The 23,396-nt window shown below is 49.5% G+C and overlaps 1 protein-coding gene across 2 annotated transcripts; it reads right to left on the reverse strand.

The window, feature by feature from the left end:
• Window positions 1–103: 103 nt before the first annotated feature.
• Window positions 104–20,813, reverse strand: trak2 (trafficking protein, kinesin binding 2). Of its 2 annotated transcripts, XM_084487812.1 has the most exons (16): window positions 20,632–20,813; window positions 20,046–20,222; window positions 15,875–15,934; window positions 14,726–14,802; window positions 14,405–14,521; window positions 13,259–13,495; window positions 12,871–12,949; window positions 12,484–12,614; window positions 11,778–11,852; window positions 11,209–11,346; window positions 10,640–10,719; window positions 10,007–10,141; window positions 6,507–6,823; window positions 5,196–5,840; window positions 4,210–4,306; window positions 104–3,416 (listed from the first exon to the last, which is right to left on the reverse strand). In XM_084487812.1, the coding sequence occupies exons 1-16, from the start codon at window positions 20,684–20,686 to the stop codon at window positions 2,570–2,572; spliced, it is 3,267 nt and encodes a 1,088-aa protein (XP_084343938.1). In that variant the 5' UTR covers window positions 20,687–20,813; the 3' UTR covers window positions 104–2,569. The 2 variants fall into 2 exon arrangements, with proteins under 2 accessions (XP_084343938.1, XP_084343939.1); XM_084487813.1 differs by lacking the exons at window positions 20,046–20,222; window positions 20,632–20,813 and adding an exon at window positions 18,774–18,865.
• Window positions 20,814–23,396: the final 2,583 nt, after the last annotated feature.

Here is a 23,396-nt window from a genome sequence, read left to right on the forward strand (position 1 = left end):
ATAATATGTCCCCTTTAACACCTTCTGACCGTCACATTCTTAATCTTCACATGCGAGGAGCTCCACCCGTCAGAACAAACGAACGAGTCACTGCCGTTCATTTCCATGGATTTATTTATAAAAAAAAGGAGGCAACTGAACGATAGGACGTAGGCAGGGTGACGTCACCAGGCGGTTCATACCACCACAACAAACAAACAAAAACAAAAACAGAAGACAGAGGTCCGTGTGTGGATCGGATCACGAAGATTCTGCGAGGGAAAAAAACAAAGCTGTGGGATGAACCGTCAGAACGGAACCCGAAGTTTACCGTCGCCCGATTAACGCCCTGAAATTCCGAAGCAAACACGGCATCTCTAGTGTTACTTGAAGCGTTATCTAGTTATTATGCGCACACACACACACACACACACACACACACACGTTAGCTTACTGGATTTCTACATCGGTCAATGTCGATACTCGTTACAAAAAAGTTTTTGGTTTGCAAACCTTTGTGCCGTTGATTTACATTTTTTAAAACAAAACAAATGAGAAACGTTCGGGATAATGCAATGTTCGCAATATCTTTTGACGACTGCGTTAATGCCTGCTAAGTTAGCCATGTTAAATCACACATTTATATATCCTGTACAGTGTTATTCTATATTGCTTACAGGGTTGTCGGTAAATGAAAAATAAAAATGTACATTTGGGAGAGAACAAAAATGAAGTGCATTATTACATTGGTACAGGTTTGGTTGGGCAGAAAGACGGTTTGGACTGCAAGGAAAGCTAGCTTCAGTAAGGACTCACAAGGGACACGTTGGGTTAAGAAATAGCCCAGACGCACAATTCCCAAACTGCCACCGTATCAAACAGGCCACAATTCAATTATTTTGAGCATTAATATAACAGAAGAGATCGAGAATTGTAAAACTATGAAATTCAGCATAAGGGACGGCGTTGCGGTGGTTGTTTGGAGATGTTGCGCCATATTTGAACTTAAAAATCTGAATCGATATGAACTGTGCCCCCTGTTATCAATAAAAGAAAGTCCATGACCTTGTACTGAACCCCGGGATGACGCTGAGTGACCAAAGCAACTAACCACTGAAGAATAAATACAACAATCAATAAGGTGAACCACAACTAAATAGCATGTGCCAGAGTGCCCCCTCCCCCCCCTCAGTACGGAGTCTCCAACACGACGTGAGCCTGAGAATCGGATTCCCCACCCCATTCCTAACCCCATAACCTACGACCCCAATTCTCATTGGTGAACGTTTTGTAACCGAACCCGTGCACCTCGTTTGAGAAAAATAAAAATTCCTGAACTCTAAACAAAAGTAATAAGTGCATTCCGATAATCATAAAACCATGGCTTAAAATCGAACCTGTGGCGAAATTGTCCCGATGCTTCTCTTTAAGAAGCGTCAGACATAAAAAAAAAAAGAACAGCCGCAAAAAATATATAATAATTCAACTTTTTTTCCTTCCAAAAACAAGCCCCTAGCGCATCAGTGCATGCTGGTAAAATATGCGACGTAGTGGACGCGTACGGGCACTAGCGTTGCCACGGTAAACTAGTTTAAAAAAACTGTTATTTATTCAAGGTTATAACCGTCATACTGACCCCGGTCTGTGGCACAAGGTTATGGCTGATCAGACGACACATTCCCACCTAGCTCCTTGCGACGGCGGACAAAAATGTCGGTTGACGCAAGAACGTACAGGGAGGTCCGTTACCGAGTTGTGTCGACAAAACATCTTTTGTCAGAATTTCATTTCATTTCATTTTTTATTTTTTATTTTTTCCGTCCCATCCTTCAAGACAATATTTCAATTTTCAATAAAAGGTTTGATTTAAAAACCGCCGGTGACATTGGGATATGTAGTCCTCGTTCGCGCGAGCAGCAAAGAAGCAGCGTTAGGCCCTGACCCCGACCCTAGTTTCTTGAGCTTTACAGCCCAGGGACGAGCCCTGGAAGAGACACTCCACAAGACCCCGGATGACCCTCTTATTCAACCTATCCACCTCCTCTCCTGCTGGGTTTCGAATATAACCGAGAACCCCCACACCACTTGCTAAGACCAAACTTCTCCGCCGTTTTTCCCCCAAAAACCCTCACCTCGCTCGCCACTTTCAGAACCCTTCCTTCACTTCCTCAAACCTTCCACCTCTTGCACGCCAACATCCGGAGTCTTGCAGACGCGACCGGTCAAAATCAGATGCATTTCACAGGAATTATTTTCCGTTTGGTTCAGATTTCTTCCTCAGAACCCAAACCTCAGACCACCCCCCCCCCCACCCCCTCCCGACTCATACAGGCGAATTAAGGCATCAGCAGGCATCGCCGCGCGTACAAAGTCACAGCTCAACGTCGCGCCGTCCATTGTGCTTTTAAAAGAATCACGTCGATAATCACTATTTAAGAAAAGACGAGGGGACCGAATCGTTTCCGTGGGCACTGTCGCACTTCCTGTTTAAAAATACAAGCGGGGGGGGGGGGGGGGCAAGAGGAGGAGGTACGCGGGTGGGAGGGGGAGAGTTACCATGGGGATGGGCGGGGGGGGATCACCCCCTCACTCAGTGCTTCCCGGCTCCGTACTGGGAGGACGAGGGCTGGGTGAAGGAGGCCAGCCTCCCCCTGCGCTGCTGCCCCTTGGGGTCCCCCCACGGCGGCGGGGGCAGAGCCAGCGAGGTGGGGTGGGCCAGGGGACGGGGCCGGGCCGCCGCCGCCGGTGCCCCCGCCCCCGCCAGCGCCCCCATCATGACGGGGAGGCTCTGGTTGCGTCTCAGGCCGTCCAGCAGGCTGCCCCCGCCCGCCGCCACGAAGGTGGGGGAGGAGTCGGGCGGGGCGCCCTGGAGCACGCGGCCGAACCCGAGGCGACACAGCCGCTCCACCAGGCCCACGCTGACGGGGTCGGGCGGTACGGCGCCGCCGATGCCATCGCCGCCGCCGCCGCGGGCCTTGGCCGTCTTGGGGGGCTGCGTGTCGGGGCAGGGGCTGGGCAGGTCGGGGTGTGGCGGCGCCCGGCCCAGGTTCAGCCCGTAGACGTCCTGCAGGAAGAGCTCGGCGGGCCGCGACGCCAGGAAGTTGTCCAGGGCGAGCGCGGGCCGCTGCTCGGGGGCGGGGGGGCCGCCGCCGCCGCCGGAAGGGGAGTTGGGGGGCGTGTCCGGGCGGCGGTGGTGGTGGTGGTGGAGGCGGGGTCGGAGGGAGGGGGCGGGGCGCGGCGAGGCGGAGATCCCGCGCTCCAGGACCAGCTTGGCGAGGCCGCCGGCGGCGGGGGCGGCGGTGGCAGACGGGCGGCGGGGGGGGAAGCAGGAGGCGTCGCCGCCCAGGCTGAGGCGGCAGGGCGTCACCGGGGTGCTGGGGCCCGTCCGCAGGGAGCTGGGCGTGTTGGGGGCCGCCACCGACCACATGGGCTGGGAGCTGGGGGGAGGGAGGCACAGAGAGGGGGAGGTACGGTCAGGATGGATACGCATGAGGGGGATACATGCACAGGTGAGAGAGAGAGAGAGAGAGAGAGAGAGAGAGAGAGAGAGAGAGAGAGAGAAAGAAAGAAAGAGATTTATAAACGCAACAACCAAGGTGGAGTTGTGTCCTCAAAAACATATTTTGTCAGAATTATTATTATTTTTTTTTTCAGGTCATATGCTCCCGTCCTGAAAGACAATGACTCGATTTTCGATGAAAGGTCTGATTTTAAAAAAACCACCAGGGACATCGGGATATGTAGTCCTGGTTCGAATGCGCTAGCAGCAAAGAAGCATCGTTTGCCCCTACCAGAGCGGAAGAGAGAGATTTAGAATAACCACCCAAAAAAACCTCTCTCTCTGCTACCTCCCTCCCTACGTTTCTCCGCCATTTAGAAGAGTTGCATGTCACACCTGTGATTAACAGTCAAGATCTATCCCCAGAACCAATCAGGGAAGAGATGCCCCAGCACCTTCCAATACACGTTTAATACACAATGAATACACGCAGAATTACAACTTGTAATGCAGCGTGTATTCATCGTGTATGAAACACGTAACTTACAAGGTTCAGACACAATCCAAGGTCAGCCCACAAACCAAATAATACAGAGGAAACAAGATATAATAATAATAATACAGAGGAAAGATTTAGATTTATTTCCAAGCATCGGATACACGGCAGTGGAGAAAAAGAACCAGAGAGATAGCGCAGGGGGGGGGGAAGAGATAGAGGCAGGCAAGGTTACCTGGAGGTGACCTGGGTGATGTCGTTGGGGTGGAGGATGCGGCAGGTGGTGACGGTGTAGGTGGAGAAGGTGCTCTGGCACTTGCCGGGGTGTTGCACTGCAGACGTTCAGAGCCACGATGATGATGTCATTGGAACAAGCACAACAACAACAGAACGTTAGACTCCTAGTACGTTAGACTTCTAGTTCGACAAAGTCTCCTAGGAGTTTATTGTATATATACCGTTTTGTTTTACCTCTTTGTTTTGCCTACCTTTGAACTATTCAGAATTATTTTGCACTTTTTAGAAAAAAAGTGTTTACTTATTGTAAATATGACTCATTTTATTTCATTTAATCATTCATTTTCATTTATTTCATTTAACCTAATTTTATCCTTTTCTCCTCCTTTCGACAAAGAAATTCTCTTTGTCTGGCACTTGTTTTGGCATTGACAATAAAGCTGACTTTGAACTTGAACTTTGATGAGTCCCAGAGTCCCAGGGCTCTGCACGGCGAGATGCTTTTACTCGAGGAAGCGGAAACTCAAGAATTACTGGGATCGATTTTTGGGCATTTAATTTTTGATTAATAATCCCCCCCGGAACTGATCAGAACTGTCACAAAGTCTTACAAAAAGAGAGGAAAGTAAAAGAAAAATAGACAACAATCGTGTCGTGTGGATGTTTGATGTCCCTTACACAAGTCACGTCACAAAATGAAAACAAAAACGACATATCGTTAGCCTCATAGCATCATTTCCTAAGTCATATTTTGGCCAAAATGTTACATCTAACCTAACTCTACTCTCCGAGTCACTGTGCCTCATTGGCTATATCCTAAGCCAATCAGAGTGCTTTTTACATTCCATAATCACTATGAGCCTGAGTCATCTCCCGTGTTTGACCGAGGCACTTTATCCGCTATGAGGCTAATGATACGCGATTCGTCCGCGTAACGGCTAACTCCGTCGCCCCTGGCAACAACAAAGAAACGGCGTCCTTTACCTGACGACGAGACGACCGGCGCGGCCGCGGAGACGACCGGCGCGCCCTCCGACCGGACGGGACCGGGCGCGGCGTCGCTCGGCGGGGCGGTTCCCGCGGCGACGGGCTGCACCAGGCCGGGAGAGGGGGCGGGGCCGGGGGTAGGGGCGGGGGCGGGGTCGGGGCCGGCGCCGGTCGGGAGGTCGGCCCGGACGGCGGAGGCGTAGGACACGGCGCCCACGGCCGCCAGGGGCCGGAACAGCGGCGAGCACGGCTCCGTCGCCGAGGGCAACGGCGAGCCCGGCAGCCTGGGCCGCTCCCGGCGGTCCTCGGGCGTGGACGAGACGCGCACCTTGAACACGATGCCCCCTTCCTCCTCCTCCTCCTCCTCCTGCTCCTCCTCCTTGTCTGGCTTGCCCCGCTCGGTGGAGCCCTTCTCCTCCGCCGCCGCCGCCGGCCCGGCGTGGGCGCGGTCCCGCTCCTCCTCGTCCTCCTCCGGGTCGTCCAGGCGGTAGGAGGAGGAGGAGGAGGCGGCGTCGTCGTCGGCGGGGTCCCGGTCGTGGGACAGCGGGCGGAAGCCCTTGGTCACCACCCCGGGCCGGGGGTCCAGCAGCGTGGCCAGGTGGGGCTGGGCCAGCTGCTGCCAGTGGTGCAGCGTCAGGGAGCCTGGGGGGGGGGGGGGGAGAGTTAGGGAGTCAACGGGGGGGGGAGAGGGGGACCCCAGGGTTAGGGAGTCAAAGTCCTGCCACGTGCCTTTGGTTGACTCAACAGTGCTGCTTCAAAAACAAACTAGCCTGCAACAAAAACCCTTGTATAATAATCATCCCTGTATTGATTGGAGTCATGAAGTCAAATGGTAAACAGCCAGCATCGCCAATCGACCGGCACCATCGCACACACCCACACCCCTGAGGCCATGTCGGTCACCTTAAAAGGTCCCATGACATGCCACCAGGTGTGGTGTGATTAGCCGTTACAAGCCGTTTTGGAAATCTGCCCCTTAGACATGTGATGGATTAGATGAGCAACGTTTGCTACAGTCCACCGGGTAGGCCGGTGGGACTGATCTATCCAGCGCACGTCTAGGTGGACACGCCCACTCATGATGTCGTAAGGGGCAGATTTCCAAAAAACGGCTTGTAACGGCTTGTACACTACGCGTATCACAAAATAACTCAATAAATAAAGCGTGACACATACTCCTTTCACGCACGTACTTCCAATCCTAACTCAACACATGAGAGGCGACGGGCTGACGCGTGCTTCTCTGTTACCGCCCCAGTGAGACCCCCCACCCCCAGCCCACCCACCCACACCCCCGTCGCCACTCACCCTCCATCGGCTTGACGATCTGCAGCCTCTCGGGCAGGAAGGTCTTGAAGACGCCCGACACCACCGACAGCTCCGACAGGTTGGAGCACGAGGAGCGCCCGCTGCCCGCCGGCGAGCCCCCCCCCCACTCCCCCTCCTCGGCCCCCGCCCCCCGCAGGGCCTCCATCTTCCGCTGGCGCTCCGCCTGGAAGAACTTGCGCTCGCACAGGAAGTTGTGGCGCCGCAGCGAGAGCCGGTGGATGGCGTCGCTGAGGTGGTCGCCGCCCGGCGAGCCCGGCTGGCCCGGGCGCAGCGGCGGCGGCGGCGGCGTGTCGTCCCTGGAACGCGGCGGCGGCGGCGGCGGGGGGGGGACGTCACACACGTTATACACTCATAATTAGGGATGGGCATGATTAATGGATGATCGATCATTGATCGTTAAGAACTTTGTCGATCACGTGATATTTTTGTTGGAGGTTGTGTTGCATAGCGGGAGGACGGAAGAGCCGAGCCGTCTCTTGGCTGCTCCTCGGTTCTTAGTGGAATTGGAATACAGATTTGGTCCGTTTGAATTGTTTCCCGTGTTTAAGAGCGCATTGTTCGGCTTTTACAAGCGCCACATAGGCCCCCATTGAGAAAAAACATGCTGTATTTTGTATTTTCTACCAACAGAATTTTTTTATACAGTCTATAGAAAAATAACGATTACACCGGTAATTTATCGTTCATTTTATCGATGATCAATCAAGGACATTTCTTGAAATGCCCATCCTTAATCATAACTACTCATAACACTCATAACACTAATTATAGATCCACTATTGTGGATCTAAATTTGTATTGCTTTTTTATTACCGGTAGCTACTGCGCCAAACTTGCTATGGATGCTGTGACGCCCACATTCCCAGTCCGGGATTCATCTTTACAAATGGGTCATGAGAACACAGCCTCACATCCAGAGGGAGGGAAGGTCAAACAGCTCCCTCTGGTGGTGGTGTTCAAACGCTCGGTGAAATGCATTGATTTCCCCCCTGGAGACGTTATAAGAATAGGACATGATCGGCTGTATGGGAGAGTCAGCCTTCCTATGTATGGTTAAATGGATATATATAGAGGTGATCGATGACATCCCCGTAAAACACGTTGAACCTTTACCTTTACTGTTAGCTCATAGCTTATTCATGTATGAATTGGGTCAACAATGTCGTAATGCATTTCAGAATTAAAGGTCAAAAGTAAACCCCAAATCAATTTTTTCAGTTGAAAACTGTTTGGGTCTCAAGAAGTGATTCTGAACGTTTCTGTTCAATTTTTAACGTCTAACATTATTCCAAGGGGGAAAGTCTCGGTAAATACAATACATCTTCTACTTCCGGCTAGAAACGCTTTTCCAGAACGGTTGTTTTCTATTGGCTGCTCACCTTAGCTCAAGCAGAGTGTGACGTTGGTTTTGACAACGTTTGACCACGCCCCTCGCACCTGCTCCTATGGAACCCAATGTGTTCGTCTTTTGCTAAAACCTTTACCACTGTCACGACTGCTCTGATCGTGTTCTTTGAAACTCAAGAGGTTGACATACCCTTTAAACTGTTAATTTCCTTCAAAAAAACGGTCCGTTTTTCAATTTACCGTTGAAGCGAGTACAGGCCCGGTTCTACGGGGGTGCATAAGCATGCATTGCACCCCCAAAAAAATTGTTTGCACCCTCAATTGAAAAAAGGAGGGAGTGAATTATTATTATTTTTTTTATAAATATGATAAAAAAAATAAAACACTTGCTCACAAAACGAATTGTTCCATTAAATACCGTTGTTTGCTGCATTTATTTTGTTCACTAAACCGATAAGAACGTTATTATTATTATTACAGGTGCGCGTGAACTGCGCCCCGTCCGGCGGCGCGCACGTCAGTGACATTAAACTTCTTCGGCAGCAACAATTAGGCATTTACAATGGATATCCGAAAATAAAAAAGGAACACCTCAAAAGAATCCAATACATCAGACAGTATAACCGTTGTGAACACTAGCACTAGCAACGCTAGCTCAATCCTGCCCGACTCGCAGCCTTTGCCGGCGCCACTGTGTTGTTCATAAGAACCCATATTTGCCAATTGTGTTTTGATTGTATTTATTTACAATCTTGTGAACTTTAAGAAAGGCACTATGTATTACTGATTACTTTTTGTGAAAATAACATTCCTAATTGGGTTTTATCTGTCAGCATTAAAAGTTTTGGGCAGCAGAATAAGCACTTATTGACATTAAGTGGTTCACATAAAGGTGCATCTCATAATATTAGAATATCAGGGAAAAGCTATTTTTTTGTAATTTAATTCAAAAGGTTCCATATAATCTAGATGTATTAGACATGAAGTGATATATTTCAAGCATTATCTTGTGAATGATAATGTAAAATTATTTTGTGACATTTAGTGGTTCACTTATATAAATACAGAGCATGTTTTATGTTTTATGTTTATGTTGTTAAATTATTTGGTCTCACAAGGCTACAGTGCTGCTTGAAAGTATGTGAACCTCTTGAGCCTTTTCAAATTTGATTTAATTTAACCATTATTAATTCATTCTCATATCCAAAGCTTGGATATCAATAAGCTAACGTTGCAGCTGAAATGTTCTCCACATCACAAGACATGATGTGATACCATCTTTTAAGCACAGTAAATGTTTTTGTCCCAACATGTCAGTACAACTACCCAGAAGTGCTTGTCTATCTACTGGTAGAAAGGCGTAGTGTAAAAAGCGAAGTCTGAACTGAAGCTGGGTAGCTGGTTTTACTATAGTACTGGTGCACCCCCTATAATCTCAGATGCACCCCAAGGCATTCTGTTCTGGAACCGGGCCTGAGCGAGTACACTTCAACGGTAAGTTGAGGCGTTACTCGCTAAGCTAGTAGCCTATTAGAAGGCAAATGTTTTTACTTTCCCTCCCTGAAGTGGATGGGGATGGGGGTGGGTATTGGTACGTACCCCTGGGCGGACTGGAGGGGATGGGGGTGGAGGTGGGGGTCTTGGTACGTACCCCTGGGCGGAGTGGAGGGGATGGGGGTGGGTGGGGGTGAGGGTCTTGGTACGTACCCCTGGGCGGAGTGGAGGGGATGGAGGTGGGGGTGAGGGTCTTGGTACGTACCCCTGGGCCGACTGGAGGGGATGGGGGTGGGTGGGGGTGAGGGTCTTGGTACGTACCCCTGGGCCGACTGGAGTGGATGGGGGTGGGTGGGGGTGAGGGTCTTGGTACTTACCCCTGGGCGGACTGGAGGGGATGGGGGTGGGTGGGGGTGAGGGTCTTGGTACGTACCCCTGGGCGGAGTGGAAGGGGTGGGGGTGGGGGGTGGGTCTTGGTACGTACCCCTGGGCCGACTGGAGGGGATGGGGGTGGGTGGGGGTGGGTATTGGTACGTACCCCTGGGCCGACTGGAGGGGATGGGGGTGGGTCTTGGTACGTACCCCTGGGCCGACTGGAGGGGATGGGGGTGGGTGGGCGTGAGGGTCTTGGTACGTACCCCTGGGCCGACTGGAAGGGCTGGGCCGTCATCACCAGGGGGCTGAAACCCGACCCGGGGATGGGGGACGAGGAGGCCCGCGCCGTCAGCGTGTTGACCGAGCGCACCGTCTGGAACACCCGCCTCTGGGAGGTCCTGGAGCCCCGGGGTCAGGGGTCAAGAGGTCAAAGGTCAGCCACCAGCGATTTGGTGCATTGAACACATTGAATGAAGTGACTGATAAATGATAGGTAAATAACACTATTATATCTTCCAGATAGACTTTTGAAGGGATGAATACATACATTTGCTACACTTTAATAAATGTGTTTTTTTTAAATTACTGTTAAATGTTTTTATTAACTTACTGTTAGATGTTCTTTTTAACTTACTGTTAAATGTTTTTTCAACTTGCTGTTCAATGATTTTTTTACTTACTGTTAAATGTTTTTATTAACTTACTGTTAAATGTTCTTTTTAACTTACTGTTAAATGTTTTTTCAACTTGCTGTTCATAGATTTTTTTTTACCACTTACGCTTTTTTTTTTTTTAAAGTTTTTAGTAACGTATAATGCTTATCCAAAAACCTCCACCCTGAACCTATTGAAGGAGGCACGGCGAGCTAGGCCGCTGACGAACGCAGCGCGGCTGACCTCTGGTCCTGGAAGACGGCCTCCTCGTCCACGCTCAGCTCCTTCCTCATGGTGCCCTCGATCTCCGCCGCCAGGGAGTCCTGCCACACAGGAGAGGTCAGAGGTCAGAGGTCAGAGGGTTCACTAACCATGGGGTAGAGGCCGTAGGAGAGGTTAAAGGTTAGAGGTCAGAGGGTTCACTAACCATGGGGTAGAGGCCGTAGGAGAGGTTAAAGGTTAGAGGTCAGAGGGTTCATTCACCATGGGGTAGAGGCCGTAGGAGAGGTTAAAGGTCAGAGGTTAGAGGTCAGAGGGTTCACTAACCATGGGGTAGAGGCCGTAGGAGAGGTCAGAGGTCAGAGGGTTCACTAACCATGGGGTAGAGGCCGTAGGAGAGGTTAAAGGTTAGAGGTCAGAGGGTTCACTAACCATGGGGTAGAGGCCGTAGGAGAGGTCAGAGGTCAGAGGGTTCACTAACCATGGGGTAGAGGCCGTAGGAGAGGTCAGAGGTTAGAGGTCAGAGGTCAGACTAACCATGGGGTAGAGGCCGTAGGAGAGGTTAAAGGTTAGAGGTCAGAGGGTTCACTAACCATGGGGTAGAGGCCGTAGGAGAGGTGTCTGCGGAGGCCGCCCGTGGTGTTGCTCTTGCTGCGCAGGTCCTTGATCTCCTCCTGGGACTCGTGGAGCATCCCCACACACTCTGCGTTTCGCTCCGTCAGCTCGTTCAGCTGCCAAGACACACACACACACACACACACACACACACACACACACACACACACACACACACACACACACACACACACACACACACACACACACACACACACACACACACACACACACACAGTATTGTTATTCAATGGATAATCGATAGACAACATTTGCATGACATCATAAATTCCATAAACTCTAAATTCGTTAATCGTTGAATATTCTTTACAATAGAAAACAAACGAAACAGCACCGTCTGTATCAGTGGACAACGGCGTGACATTGAAAGTAACAAGACAATCTAGCACCTATGATCCACCAGCCACGAATGCACCATTGCTATAGTAGCTGTATGAGACTGTGTGTGGTGTGTGGAGTCAGTGTTAACTGACTCCAGCTGATGCTGTTGACAGTGCTATGGAGGTTGTGTTGCGGTGCGGGTTACCTCTGCGGTCAGCTGCCTCTGGGCCTCCTTGGACGCCTGCAGGTGGATCCTCAGCTCCTCCTTCTCCAGGGCCAGCTGCAGAGGGCCCAGGACACAGGAGCGGCCATTAGGGAATTTAAAAGGGCCCCTGCTTTACCACCAGGTGTGAGTGCGATTCGCCGGTTCACAATCTGCCCCGCCCTGTGACTTTACAAGTGGGAGAGTCCACTGGATATAGATCAGCATACCAGCCTACCCAGTGGACAATAGCAACTGGTAGGCTGAACTATCCTACAGTCTTCTCTCTCTTACATTTTCTACCTCTCTCTCTCCTACAGTCTGTCTCTCTCTCTATCCTCCAGTCTGTCTCTCTTCTATATTCTCTACCTCTCTCTCTCTTGCAGTCTGTCTCTCTCTTATATAATTTACCTCTCTCTCATATTCTCTACCTCTCTCTACCCTAGCCTCTCTCTATCCTAGTTAGTCTCTCTCCTATATTCTCTACCTCTCTCTACCCTAGCCTCTCTCTCTCCTACAGTCTGTCTCTCTCTATCCTCCAGTCTGTCTCTCTCTCTCTTACATTTTCTACCTCTCTCTCTCCTACAGTCTGTCTCTCTCTCTCTCTCTCCTCCAGTCTGTCTCTCTTCTATATTCTCTACCTCTCTCTATCCTAGCCTCTCTCTCTCTCTCTCCTCCAGCCTGTCTCTCTCTCCCTCTCTCTCCTCACCTCCTTGACGCGGTGCTGCAGCTCGACGATCTGGGAGAGGAGCTGGGCGATCTCCTCCTGGTGCCGGAGCACCTCCTCCCCCTTGTGGGACAGCTCGTCAGCCAGGGACACCATCTGGCTGTTGGACTCACCTGGAGAGAGAGACACACACACACACACACACACACATGTTAATGTAGTGTGTGTGTGTGTGTGTGTGTGTGTGTGAGACAGACAGACAGAGAGTGAGAGAGACAGAGTGAGTGAGTGAGTGAGTGAGTGAGTGAGTGAGTGAGTCAGACAGACAGAGAGTGAGAGAGAGAGACAGAGACAGAGATAGAGACAGAGAGAGTCACACAGAGTGAGTGACTGTGTGTGTGTGTGTGTGTGAGTGAGTGAGTGACTCACGGAGCTCCTTCACACAGTCGTTGACCAGCCTCTGCTCCTTCTCCTCATAGCAGACCGTCTCCGTCTTCAAGTGACTCGCCTGCAGGGCGGGAAACACCAACCGTGATATAGACGTCCATATATGGCCTTTCCTCCCCAATCAGAGGGCTTGGGAAGTTTATTGTCCATCGTGTGCCCACAGGCGGTACAGCATAACAAAGACTACATCTCCCTCTCCCCCTAAAGACTACATCTCCCAGGTACACCTCCCTCTCCCCCTAAAGACTACATCTCCCTCTCCCCCTAAAGACTACATCTCCCAGGTACAACCCCCCTTTCCCCTAAAGACTACATCTCCCTCTCCCCCTTAAAGACCACATCTCCGTCCCCGCGGCGCGGCGCGGCGTACCTCCGACCGCAGTGCCTGGTTCTCCTCCTCCAGCTCCTCCAGCTTGCCCTGCAGCGCCTCCAGCTGGCCCAGGGCGGCGGCGGCGGCGGTGGCGGCCGAGACGCCGCCCCCCGGCGTCCGCTGCAGCAGCGGGTGGGGCGTGGAGCAGCTGGAGTCGCTCTCGCTCTCCTCGGAGGCGCTGGCCACCATGCGCAGCAGCTCGTCCTTCTTGGCCAGCTCGTGCTGCAGCTGGTGCACCTGGAGCGCAGCGGAGGGTGGGGGGGGCGTACGCTTGAGTACTCTGACTCGCGACGTTTGCCCAACGACGGAGCCGCTTGAGGTGGCGTTCGTCGTAGGGGCCAACACAGGCGCCGCTCGTAACCCTGATTATGAGGCTGCTCGTTGCATGACTTTGAGCGGGTTGACTTGTAACCGAAAGGTTGCTAGTTCGATCCCCGGCTCCTCCTGGCTCCTAGTGTCGGGCTGTCCCCGAGCGAGACGCCTCGCCCCGACTGCTCCTGATGAGCTGGCTGTCACCTTGCGTGGTTGACTCCGCCGCCGTTGAGGTGTGGATGTGTGTATATAAATGGTTGTAGTTCGCTTCTGACGAAAGCATCTGCTAAATGCCTTAAAGGTGCCATGACACGCCACCAGGTGTGGTGTGATTAGCCGTTACAAGCCGTTTTGGAAATCCGCCCCTTAAGACATCACAGGTGGGCGTGTCCACCTAGACGTGTGACGGATTAGATGAGCAACATTTGCTACAGTCCACCGGGTAGGCCGGTAGACTGATCTATCCAGCACACATCTAGGTGGACACGCCCACTTTCTGCCCCTTATGATGTCATAAGGGGCAGATTTCCAAAAGGCTTGTAACGGCTAATCACACCACACCCGGTGGCATGTCATGGCACCTTTAAATGTAAATCTTCACTTGTTTCGTCTGCAAGGAGCAGAGCCATAATTAGTGTTATGAGCTGTGGTGGTCCTACGATGATAACTCTGTTTAACGTATGTTGTTTGGTGGACACTTTCATCTACTGTATATATATAATGGAATATACCTGCACGGTTGATGCCCTGCTCTATGGTCGTGTGACTGTGTCACTGTTTAAGACCCATGCATATGCATTACATTTTTTTATTCATCGTGGGTGCGCTGGGTACCTGGTCGATGGCCTGGTTGAGCTGCTCCTCCACGGCCTCATTGCGCTCCTGCAGCAGGTTGTTCCGCTGCAGCAGCGACTGACCAATCCGAGCCGCCAGCTCCAGGTCCCTGTCCCGCTGGCCAATCACAACACAGTATATACCGTTTAAGGGAAGGCAACGTCTTGACGGAGACAGTTAAGTAGTGAACTACACAAAAGATATCTTTAGGAGAAATAAACTAAAAATATGTTATTATATATATAGTTACTCGACAATAATTAATTAAATGTGTTCACTTAAAACTTTCAGGTAAAACGCACTTATGGGCGGTGGTCTTACCTCGGACAGCAGATGCGTGACCACTTCGATGTCATTGTAGGTTCTGGTCATCTGCTCAACGCGATCGGCACTGAGAACTGGAACACACAGCAGCAGAAACATAAGCGTACACAAACAGGGAGAGCAGGAAGTGGGACAGTGTGTGTGCGTGTGCGTGCGTGTGTACTGAGTTAACCTAGCGTTTTGTTTACTGCGTGTGCTGGACTGATGATTTACAGAGAAAATGCATTACATGATAGGTCTAGGTATATACTAGGTCTGCCATTTCTGTTCTATCTTTAAACATTATGTTTCCTATTCTGGTTGTGTCCACGTTTATTCTGCACGCGTTTCAAATACATTCCAAATCGATATCATCTCCGGTGTCCATTTTTGCGCGTACGTCTGGCTTCCGTTTAAAACGAGACTCTACTCTTCCTCAGAGGATCGATAAAGTGTAATCTGAATCCGATCCTCAGATGTCCCACCACCCAGCCTCGGTTCGTAGCACACCTGCTAGCCTAGTGGATCATGCCAATCAAACACACATGCATCCACTAAACGGATAGCCCAGCCGGACAAAACAACAGAGCATTACTGCATTACGGATCCATTACTGTAATATTATCAAATTTACCCAGAACCAACATGCAAAAAGACAAACTGCATTAGAACTTCTAACTAAGTTTCTAACACACAAATACCAGGTAACTGATACAGTGTGGGTGATACAGCGGTTGTTATCCCTGTTATAATTACTTGCTAGATATTACACGTACTAAGTATGTGTAATATGCATACAAGTACATGTACCTGCGCTGGGACTGTGACTGAAAAACCTTATTGTACAAATGAACTAAACTAATACTTTGTAGTAATGTGCTTACTGGTATGGTGCGATGGCAGTGAATTTGGCTATACAGTGAAAACAAGGTTGAGAGTTGAGTCGATAAGCAAGTTTGTTGTTGCGCAAAGCCTCGCAACACTTCTGAAAACGATGAGGTGTAATAATAGCTACGTGAAGCAGACATCAGAGCAAACCGTTGGAATATGGATTTGAAGCATTTTGAAACACGCTGGTAAACATACAGGTAGTGGGCTTTTGACACACAAGACTCCCTTTCTAGGCAGGATGAGGCAGATGAAGAGCAGGGGGATGGAAGATACTACCTTTGGAGAGGCTTCCAGAGTTGGGGAGGGGATAGGAGGTGGGCTCCAAAGCCAGGTACGCTACAGAGCCAGAGAGAAACACAGAGACAGAGAGAAACACCCAGACAGAGAGAGACACACAGAGACAGAGAGAGATATAGAGAGACATAGACAGCAAGGGACAGAGACAGAGAAAGAGACAGAGGAAGAGATCAGAAATCAATCAATAGTTGTACAAGAAATCACCTTGATTCCAGCAGTCATCCAAAAGAAAGAGACAGAAAATACAATCCAGTTCGCAGTGGGTGCAGTTTTCCCATTAACGCTAACAACACGCAGAAAGGAAAGGGGCAGTGAACATTCCCATTCTTCCCCATTGTGAGACACTTCCCATTTTGGAGTATCGTAACTGATTAAGAAATCAGTTACTCTCTAGTGGAAATGGGGACCTGTCTACAGCCAAATGAGTTATGTTCCTGCTTGTTTAAATAGAATTACATGTGAGGGGGAAAACTAAATGTGTGGACTGTTCCTATGCAACAGCTTGCCAATACCAACACTCATTTCAAACTCACGGCCAATCTAATTGCTTCCTCTGTATTTATGAGGTCTCGTTCTACAGTATTGTGTTTGACAGCAGTCCCATGCACCCGCCACCCATACATGACCCGTGAGCTTCTGAGCAGAACCAAGCCTGGACCAGGGTCCACTAGTAACCAGAAACCAGCGCCGAGTGACCTCTGCCCATGGAAAGACTGGCTGTTTATTAATAGCTAAAACATTAGTACGCCCGCACACATGCACGCACACATGCGCGCGCACACACACGCAAAGTTTCCTCCTCTCCTCCGTCATGCACACCCACGTTCACATGACACATACAAACTCAATAAAGACAATACCAGGACCTAGCCAGGACCTAACGCAGTTAAAAACGTGGTCACGGTAACGAATTGCAACCACCGAACTCCAGCTCAGCGATAAACAAGAGGTTCATTCTCTGGACATACACTCCCGCCCCCCCCCCCCACACAGCCTGCTCAGGTATGGGATGTCCTGCTCCTTTCTGGTTGATGGCCCTCAGCGGTTACTCAACCGGTCCAAATGGTTAACACAGAGAACTAGACTGACCCGTTAAGTCTCTGTGTGAAACTGGAAATACATGCAAATTACGTCAAGACAGCTGAATAAACTGTCACACATACACACACGCCCGTGAGACACATCGGCGCGCACCTACACACAGGCGCAGACACCCACGCACATACCCATGCACACGCATGCACACAGACACACGCGCAGACACACACACTCATACACACATACATTACACACACACAAAAACACAAAAAAACACCCACGCAGACTACAGAATAATAAAACATTCATGTGTATCTTACCTTTGGCACCAATCAAACATCCTCATAACGAGGAAGATGGCCTACAATTGCTTAGTCTACCAATAAAAAAATACGCAATAAGCAATACAATGCCAAATAAAAAAACAATAATATAATAATAAAAACCCTGTAAAGCTAAATCCAAACTCAAGATGGAACGTTTATTGGGCCAATGCAACATAGTGCAGTGGAATGATTTTATTTCAGGCATTCCCATAGCAACATAATATTGAAAAGAATATATAAATACAAAAAAAAGTATATAATAATAATAATAATAATAATATCAATTTAATTCAATTAAATAAACAGAACAAATCAACCAAAAATGAGCACTGTTTCTTGAGAAGTATTAAGAGGGACAGTCGGACAACAGTTGACACCAAATGAGTGCCAGGGTCGTACAGCCTGGTGGTAGGGGTCACCCGCACCATCGTCATAGGGCGGCGGTGAGTAGGGTGGTCATTAGTACATCAGCTGTGTGCGTGCCTCTGTTGGAGAGCCAGGACGGAGCTATTAATAGGACGCCTCCATAATCGCGGGGTAAAGTGGGCCACGGGTCTGTGTGCAAGCTGGCAAGGACCCTCAAATCAGTCTGAGGGCGGCGAGTCTGGGCATCCTCGGACGCACACACACACACACACGCACTCCATGTGAGTGAGCCAGGCTGCCAGGGTCTGGCACTGCCCCAAATGTACATGGACACACACACACACACACACGGACACACGGGGACACACACACTCCAGGGAGATATTGTGTACAGTTCACAAACACACACACGTACTGTACAAGACAAATGGGTGCAAATTGAGGACATCACACACACACACACACACGCAATTTCCTGTGCACAACTTAAAAACAGAACAATGACGTAGGTAGAGCCCTCCCAGGGAGAGCCCATCTGATAAAAGTTTGGTCCATCCACTACAACCCAAAATTACAATGCTGACTCTGCAGCTGTAAAGAAATAGTGCTGATAGGATTGTTTTATCTGCCTTGATTCAACAACATATAGTAACCAACATAGTAAACAAACTGAATATAGTTTTAGGAGCTATAACAGTTGAATAGTGTTAAAACAACCTCAGGACATGTATTTTTGGGAATTACATGGAGGTTGGCATGAGTAACCCTAACACGAAGAGCTGTCAATCAAAACCTGACAAGAATGAACCAGAGCTGAGATTCCTGGTTCCGAAGAACAGAAAGAGAAACCAGGTGCATATTATATGCTCTGAGTGAAGACCCACTGACTTCCTCTCTGCATCTAAACATTCAGCAGTCACTAAGGGAGGTCTCACTTCCTGTCATACACACACACAAGCCAGGGTTTGGCACTTCCCCAAATGGAGAGAGAGAGAGAGAGAGAGAGAGAGAGAGAGAGAGAGAGAGAGAGAGAGAGAGAGAGAGAGAGAGAGAGAGAGAGAGAGAGAGAGAGAGAGAGAGAGAGAGAGAGAGAGAGAGAGAGAGAGAGAGAGAGAGAGACACACACACACACACACACACACACTCACCCTCCATGGAGATATTGTGAAACACTTCGTCATTGTACATGTTTGAGCCATGAGCTGCAGCCACTTGCTTTCTTGCACTCCGTCGCCCTTCTCTCGTCCCGCTCTGACTCCCAGTTCTCAGCTCTCTCCCTCACGTGCTCTCACTCCATCCCTCACCCGCCGCCCCCGCCCCCCGTCCCTCGCTAGCCCTCTCCCCCTCCCTGTCTCTCTCACCCTCCCTCCCTCCTTCTCCCGCCCTCTCTGTCCTTCGCTTGCTCTTCCCCTCCCTCTCTCGCCCTCTCTGTCCCTCGCTTGCTCTTCCTCTCTCTCTCTCTCTCTCTCTCACTCTTTAAGTCCATCCCTCCCTCTCTCTCTCCCCCTCAGCTGACCCTCTCCACATACCAGATCGCTTCATTTTCCATCCCTGTGCCAGGATAGAAACACACATGAACTCACACACACACTTTGTTCCTCTTCTAATTCTGTGTGTGTGTGTGTGTGTGTGTGTATGATCAGTAAGTGGTAGACTGTGCCCTACACAGCACAATACACACATTCCTTGGGCAGTTATGTATTTACGGTTCTCGTTAACAGAGTTTGTGGTAACCATATAAAACAATATAAATCTGCCTCCTGTCCGTAGACCCACCCACAGACAACAGTGACAACCATTAGACACACGCCAATGCTTGTGTGGTAGACCACAGCCTGTGTGAATGTGGATATGCTTTGATGTTTTTTAGGACAACAAGAATGGAGTGGTCTTGCTAGCAAACATTGCTATAAGATGCTAAACAGCTCCCGCCAAAAGCTATTATACGGCAAAAACAATCTCTTGACAGGATTAAATGGATTAAATCAATGCATTGTCAATTCCACAGACTTCTCTTCCCAATCTAAAGTCTGATGGCAGACGACCTCAAGGTTTTCAATTCAAAGTGTAGAAAGCTTCTGAAAGCTTCGTCCACTCACGCAAAATGAGCTTTCTTCGATAGAATATCTCCATAACAAAACAGGAAACAAGGCGTAACTCCTCCCCTTTCAGTTTCTGGTTTCCTGCCCAGGCTCTGTGCCGTCTCCCCCCCCCCCAGAAGTTGTGCTATAAGATAGCAGGACTGTTGGATCCAAAACTATGATTACGAAAAACTATGAAAACTATGAACTACGATTCAGAGAGTACCAACCCTAACCCTAACCCGGATGGGTCAAAAGCAGAGAAAGAATTTCCTCCAAAAAGGGACAATATAGGATCACCACCACCACCACCACCACCACCAGCAGCAGCCCACTTACACATGTAGCGGAAGGTCTCGTCGGCCAGGCTGGGGGAGATGGCGGTGTGCTGGCCGGGCGGCTCGTCTGGGGAGCAGCCCGGGGAGAGGGCCCAGTCCTGGCTGTCCGACAGGTACAGCGACCCGGAGCCCTGGGAGCCCGAGCCATACCGCTTCCCACTGCTGCCCAGGCCCTCATCTGGTGGGTGGAGGGGGAGGAGGCGGTGGAGGGGGAGGTGGTGGTGGAGTAGGTGTTGGTGTGTGGAGGAGGAGGTGGGGGGGGGATGCAGGAGTACGAGGACAGAGTAGATGGTGGTGTGTGTAGGTAGATGGGGTGGAGGAGGAGGTGGAGGTGGTGGTTGGAGGAGGAGTAGGGGTGGGGTGGAGCAGGTGGAGTATGGTGGAGTATATGGGGGTGGAGTAGGTGGGGTGTGGAAGACGGGGGGGGGGGGGGGGCGTTGAGGTGGAGGAGGAGATGAGGGTGTGGCAGAGGTGGATGTGGATGGTGGTGTAGGGAGCAAAGAAAGTACAGAGTCATTTAGTTGCATGCTTGAAAACGGTGGGAGCCATCGTGGGCGGAGTTTTGGAGTGCACACGCACAAACCAACCTGTCTCCGTGCTCGACTCCTTCTTCTCCACGGGATGGGGTTTGACCTCAAACATGTCCTGTACGCAGAGAGGGCGGGTCAGCCCTCACACGTGCACGGCTGGACAGGAAATGGCCGTGGCGTTGTCAGTGACATCACATTCTGTTGATGGCCAATGGGAGGTGGGGGTGGGGTGCTGGGCTTCTCCACCTGAAACCAGAAAAATAGTAAAGACATAAGTATTATAGAGGTGTTTTTTTGGATTGCAGTCGATTCATTTGTAGTATGAGAGAGATGTATAACAGTTTAATAAAAGCGAGACCAGACGAGTCTGGTTATTTGTATCGTGTACATCTTTATCAAATATTTTGACGAATGGAATCTGGTCTGGTAAATCAGCTGCTAAACTGTAGTACACAACTACACACAGTCTGTTGATCAGGAGGCTTCTGTAACCACACACACACACACACACACACTTTGAGGGATGACGCAGACAAATCCCTTGAAAACGCTACACTTCTGAAAGGAAATGCACGTCAGTTTTTCTAGCTGTGATCGGCATACAGCGAGAATCTGAACATCTTTCCTCCGGGCTGCCGTCAAATACCATCCTCTTCCTCTCGGTTGCCCTTTCTCCCCTCTCTCCTCTCCTCTCTCTCTCCCCCCTCTCTCCTCTCCTCTCTTTCCCCCTCTCTCCTCTCCTCTCTTTCCCCCTCTCCTCCCCTGCTCCCTGTGACATCTGATGAGCCAGATTCACGTAAACACTGCCCGCCCACGGCACTGTTCCACTGGGATGATTCATCCTCCCTGCCTGCCGAGCAACTGGTTCGGTGCTGGCTTTGGTGAGACCAGACATATTATATTCAGCCTTCTTCACTGATCCACTGCCTCATCTAGCCCCAGCAAAGATGGAACAACGGTAATGGGGCTGAATGGGTTACACAACAATAATCATTAAATTATTTTTCAAATTTGAAATACCTTCAATATTAGCAGATGCTAATAGAATATTAGTTTTTTTAACATTGCCATGTTAAACTCCCCCCAAAAAATTTACAATCTATACTTGCATTTCATTTTCAAATAGTCTCTATATGAGTGTTCAGAATGATGAGGATAAACACGTTTCCTGTTTTCTTCAGCATCGTCTCTAAGGATGGTGACAACAGGATGTGTCTTCTTAAAGAGACAGAGCGCCATTTAATCGAAGGGGTAGAGTGAGATTGAGAAAGGGAGAGACAGTTGAGATCTCGCACATCTGGGTCAACCATTCGGACAGCTGGGCCCTGTTGACAGAGGGTAATGCTCACATGACCAATAGACTATCACGGCAGACTCTAACTCAGTGGAACACTGCACACTGTCTCTTTAACCATTTGCTGCCTGCTACGTACTGCACTGTACATTCAATACTGTTTTTTGTATAGCAACATCTGTGCACGTTAACTATGGTCTGTCATTCCAATTTTGTTTCATTTTGTTTGCTCTGTTTATTTTATATATATATATTGTTTCACCTGTTCATTTTTATACTATAGGCCTACTAACTTGTATTGTGTATTTATCATGATCACCCTTTGACAGGGATCAGACTTGATTAAGATGAATGTGGTTCAATTTGGCTTGGGAAGCAGATTAGGGAATATGACATGCCACACCACCCAAATCGGTCTAATCAAGGAGGTGCAAGGGAGACACAGACCTGGTGGAGCAGCTATCAGAAACAATCCACTTTGGAAATCGCTGAACGTGATGTTAATGGATTTGGAAAGAACACAAATCTTGCCTTCGCCAACGATTACTTTGTAGATATCGGGTACTCATTCAGTCCAACCTCTGCCTGTGTGGATACACTTATTACCCCGTCCAATCCATTACCTTTAACACGACAGACCTACATCCATGATAGTACTGTGAAACACAATTGTGTGCATTCACATGCGGTTACAACATGTATACCCCAAGACCCAATGGACAGCAAGTGCGACTGGCTTAGGATGAGAAGACACCATGTTTCAAAGTAAAACAGCAGACTTGGGCAGCACGACCCTTGAAGAAGATGTTAATATGCCAGTGCTGAGAGTCAGAATACAACTCAAGTGTGTAAATCAGTATAGTTCAAATGGTGGAATTGTGCTAATGATAGAATAATCTCTTGAAGGACATGAGCATTCCGGCAGGTAATAATTGTCTTTAATGGCGTCTTTGAGTAAAGGTTTAGGGTCTAATGAACTGTGGTTTGTCTGTGATTTGATCCGTCGTCATGTTTTTCCCCGAGACAAGGCCATGATGCCTTGGGTTTGACATCAGAGTCATGTTGTGTTCCATTCCATTCCATTACACATCAGATCGATGCCAAGTGCCAGCATCCATGTGCTACCTCGGATAAACCATCACAAAGAGAGAGGTACTGATTGATAGAGGGCCAGCAAAATTATCTTTGCTGCACTGATAACAATGCCAGTGCCCTCAACTTAAAGCTGAAGGTCAGAAAACGTGAACCATATGCACATTATTCTGTACAGAATATGTGGATATCTACAGCACTTATCGACCACACTGTGGATTGACTTATGCATCTAGCTCTGGTTTCAGATCCAATACTGGAGTTCCGCTTGATTGTTAATGTCTGTCAGGCTCAATCGCCTTATCACCTGATGACTAATCATGTCCCAAATCAGGCCTCCGGTTTCCCATAGTCTAACCTTGCACACATCATTTTACACGGTGCATGGTGAAGCAGGTCTATGAACTGATCTCTCAAGACTGGGCTTTATATTTCC

The sequence above is a fragment of the Micromesistius poutassou genome, assembly GCF_964030765.1.
Source record: "Micromesistius poutassou genome assembly, chromosome: 24".
NCBI classification, from domain to species: domain Eukaryota; kingdom Metazoa; phylum Chordata; class Actinopteri; order Gadiformes; family Gadidae; genus Micromesistius; species Micromesistius poutassou.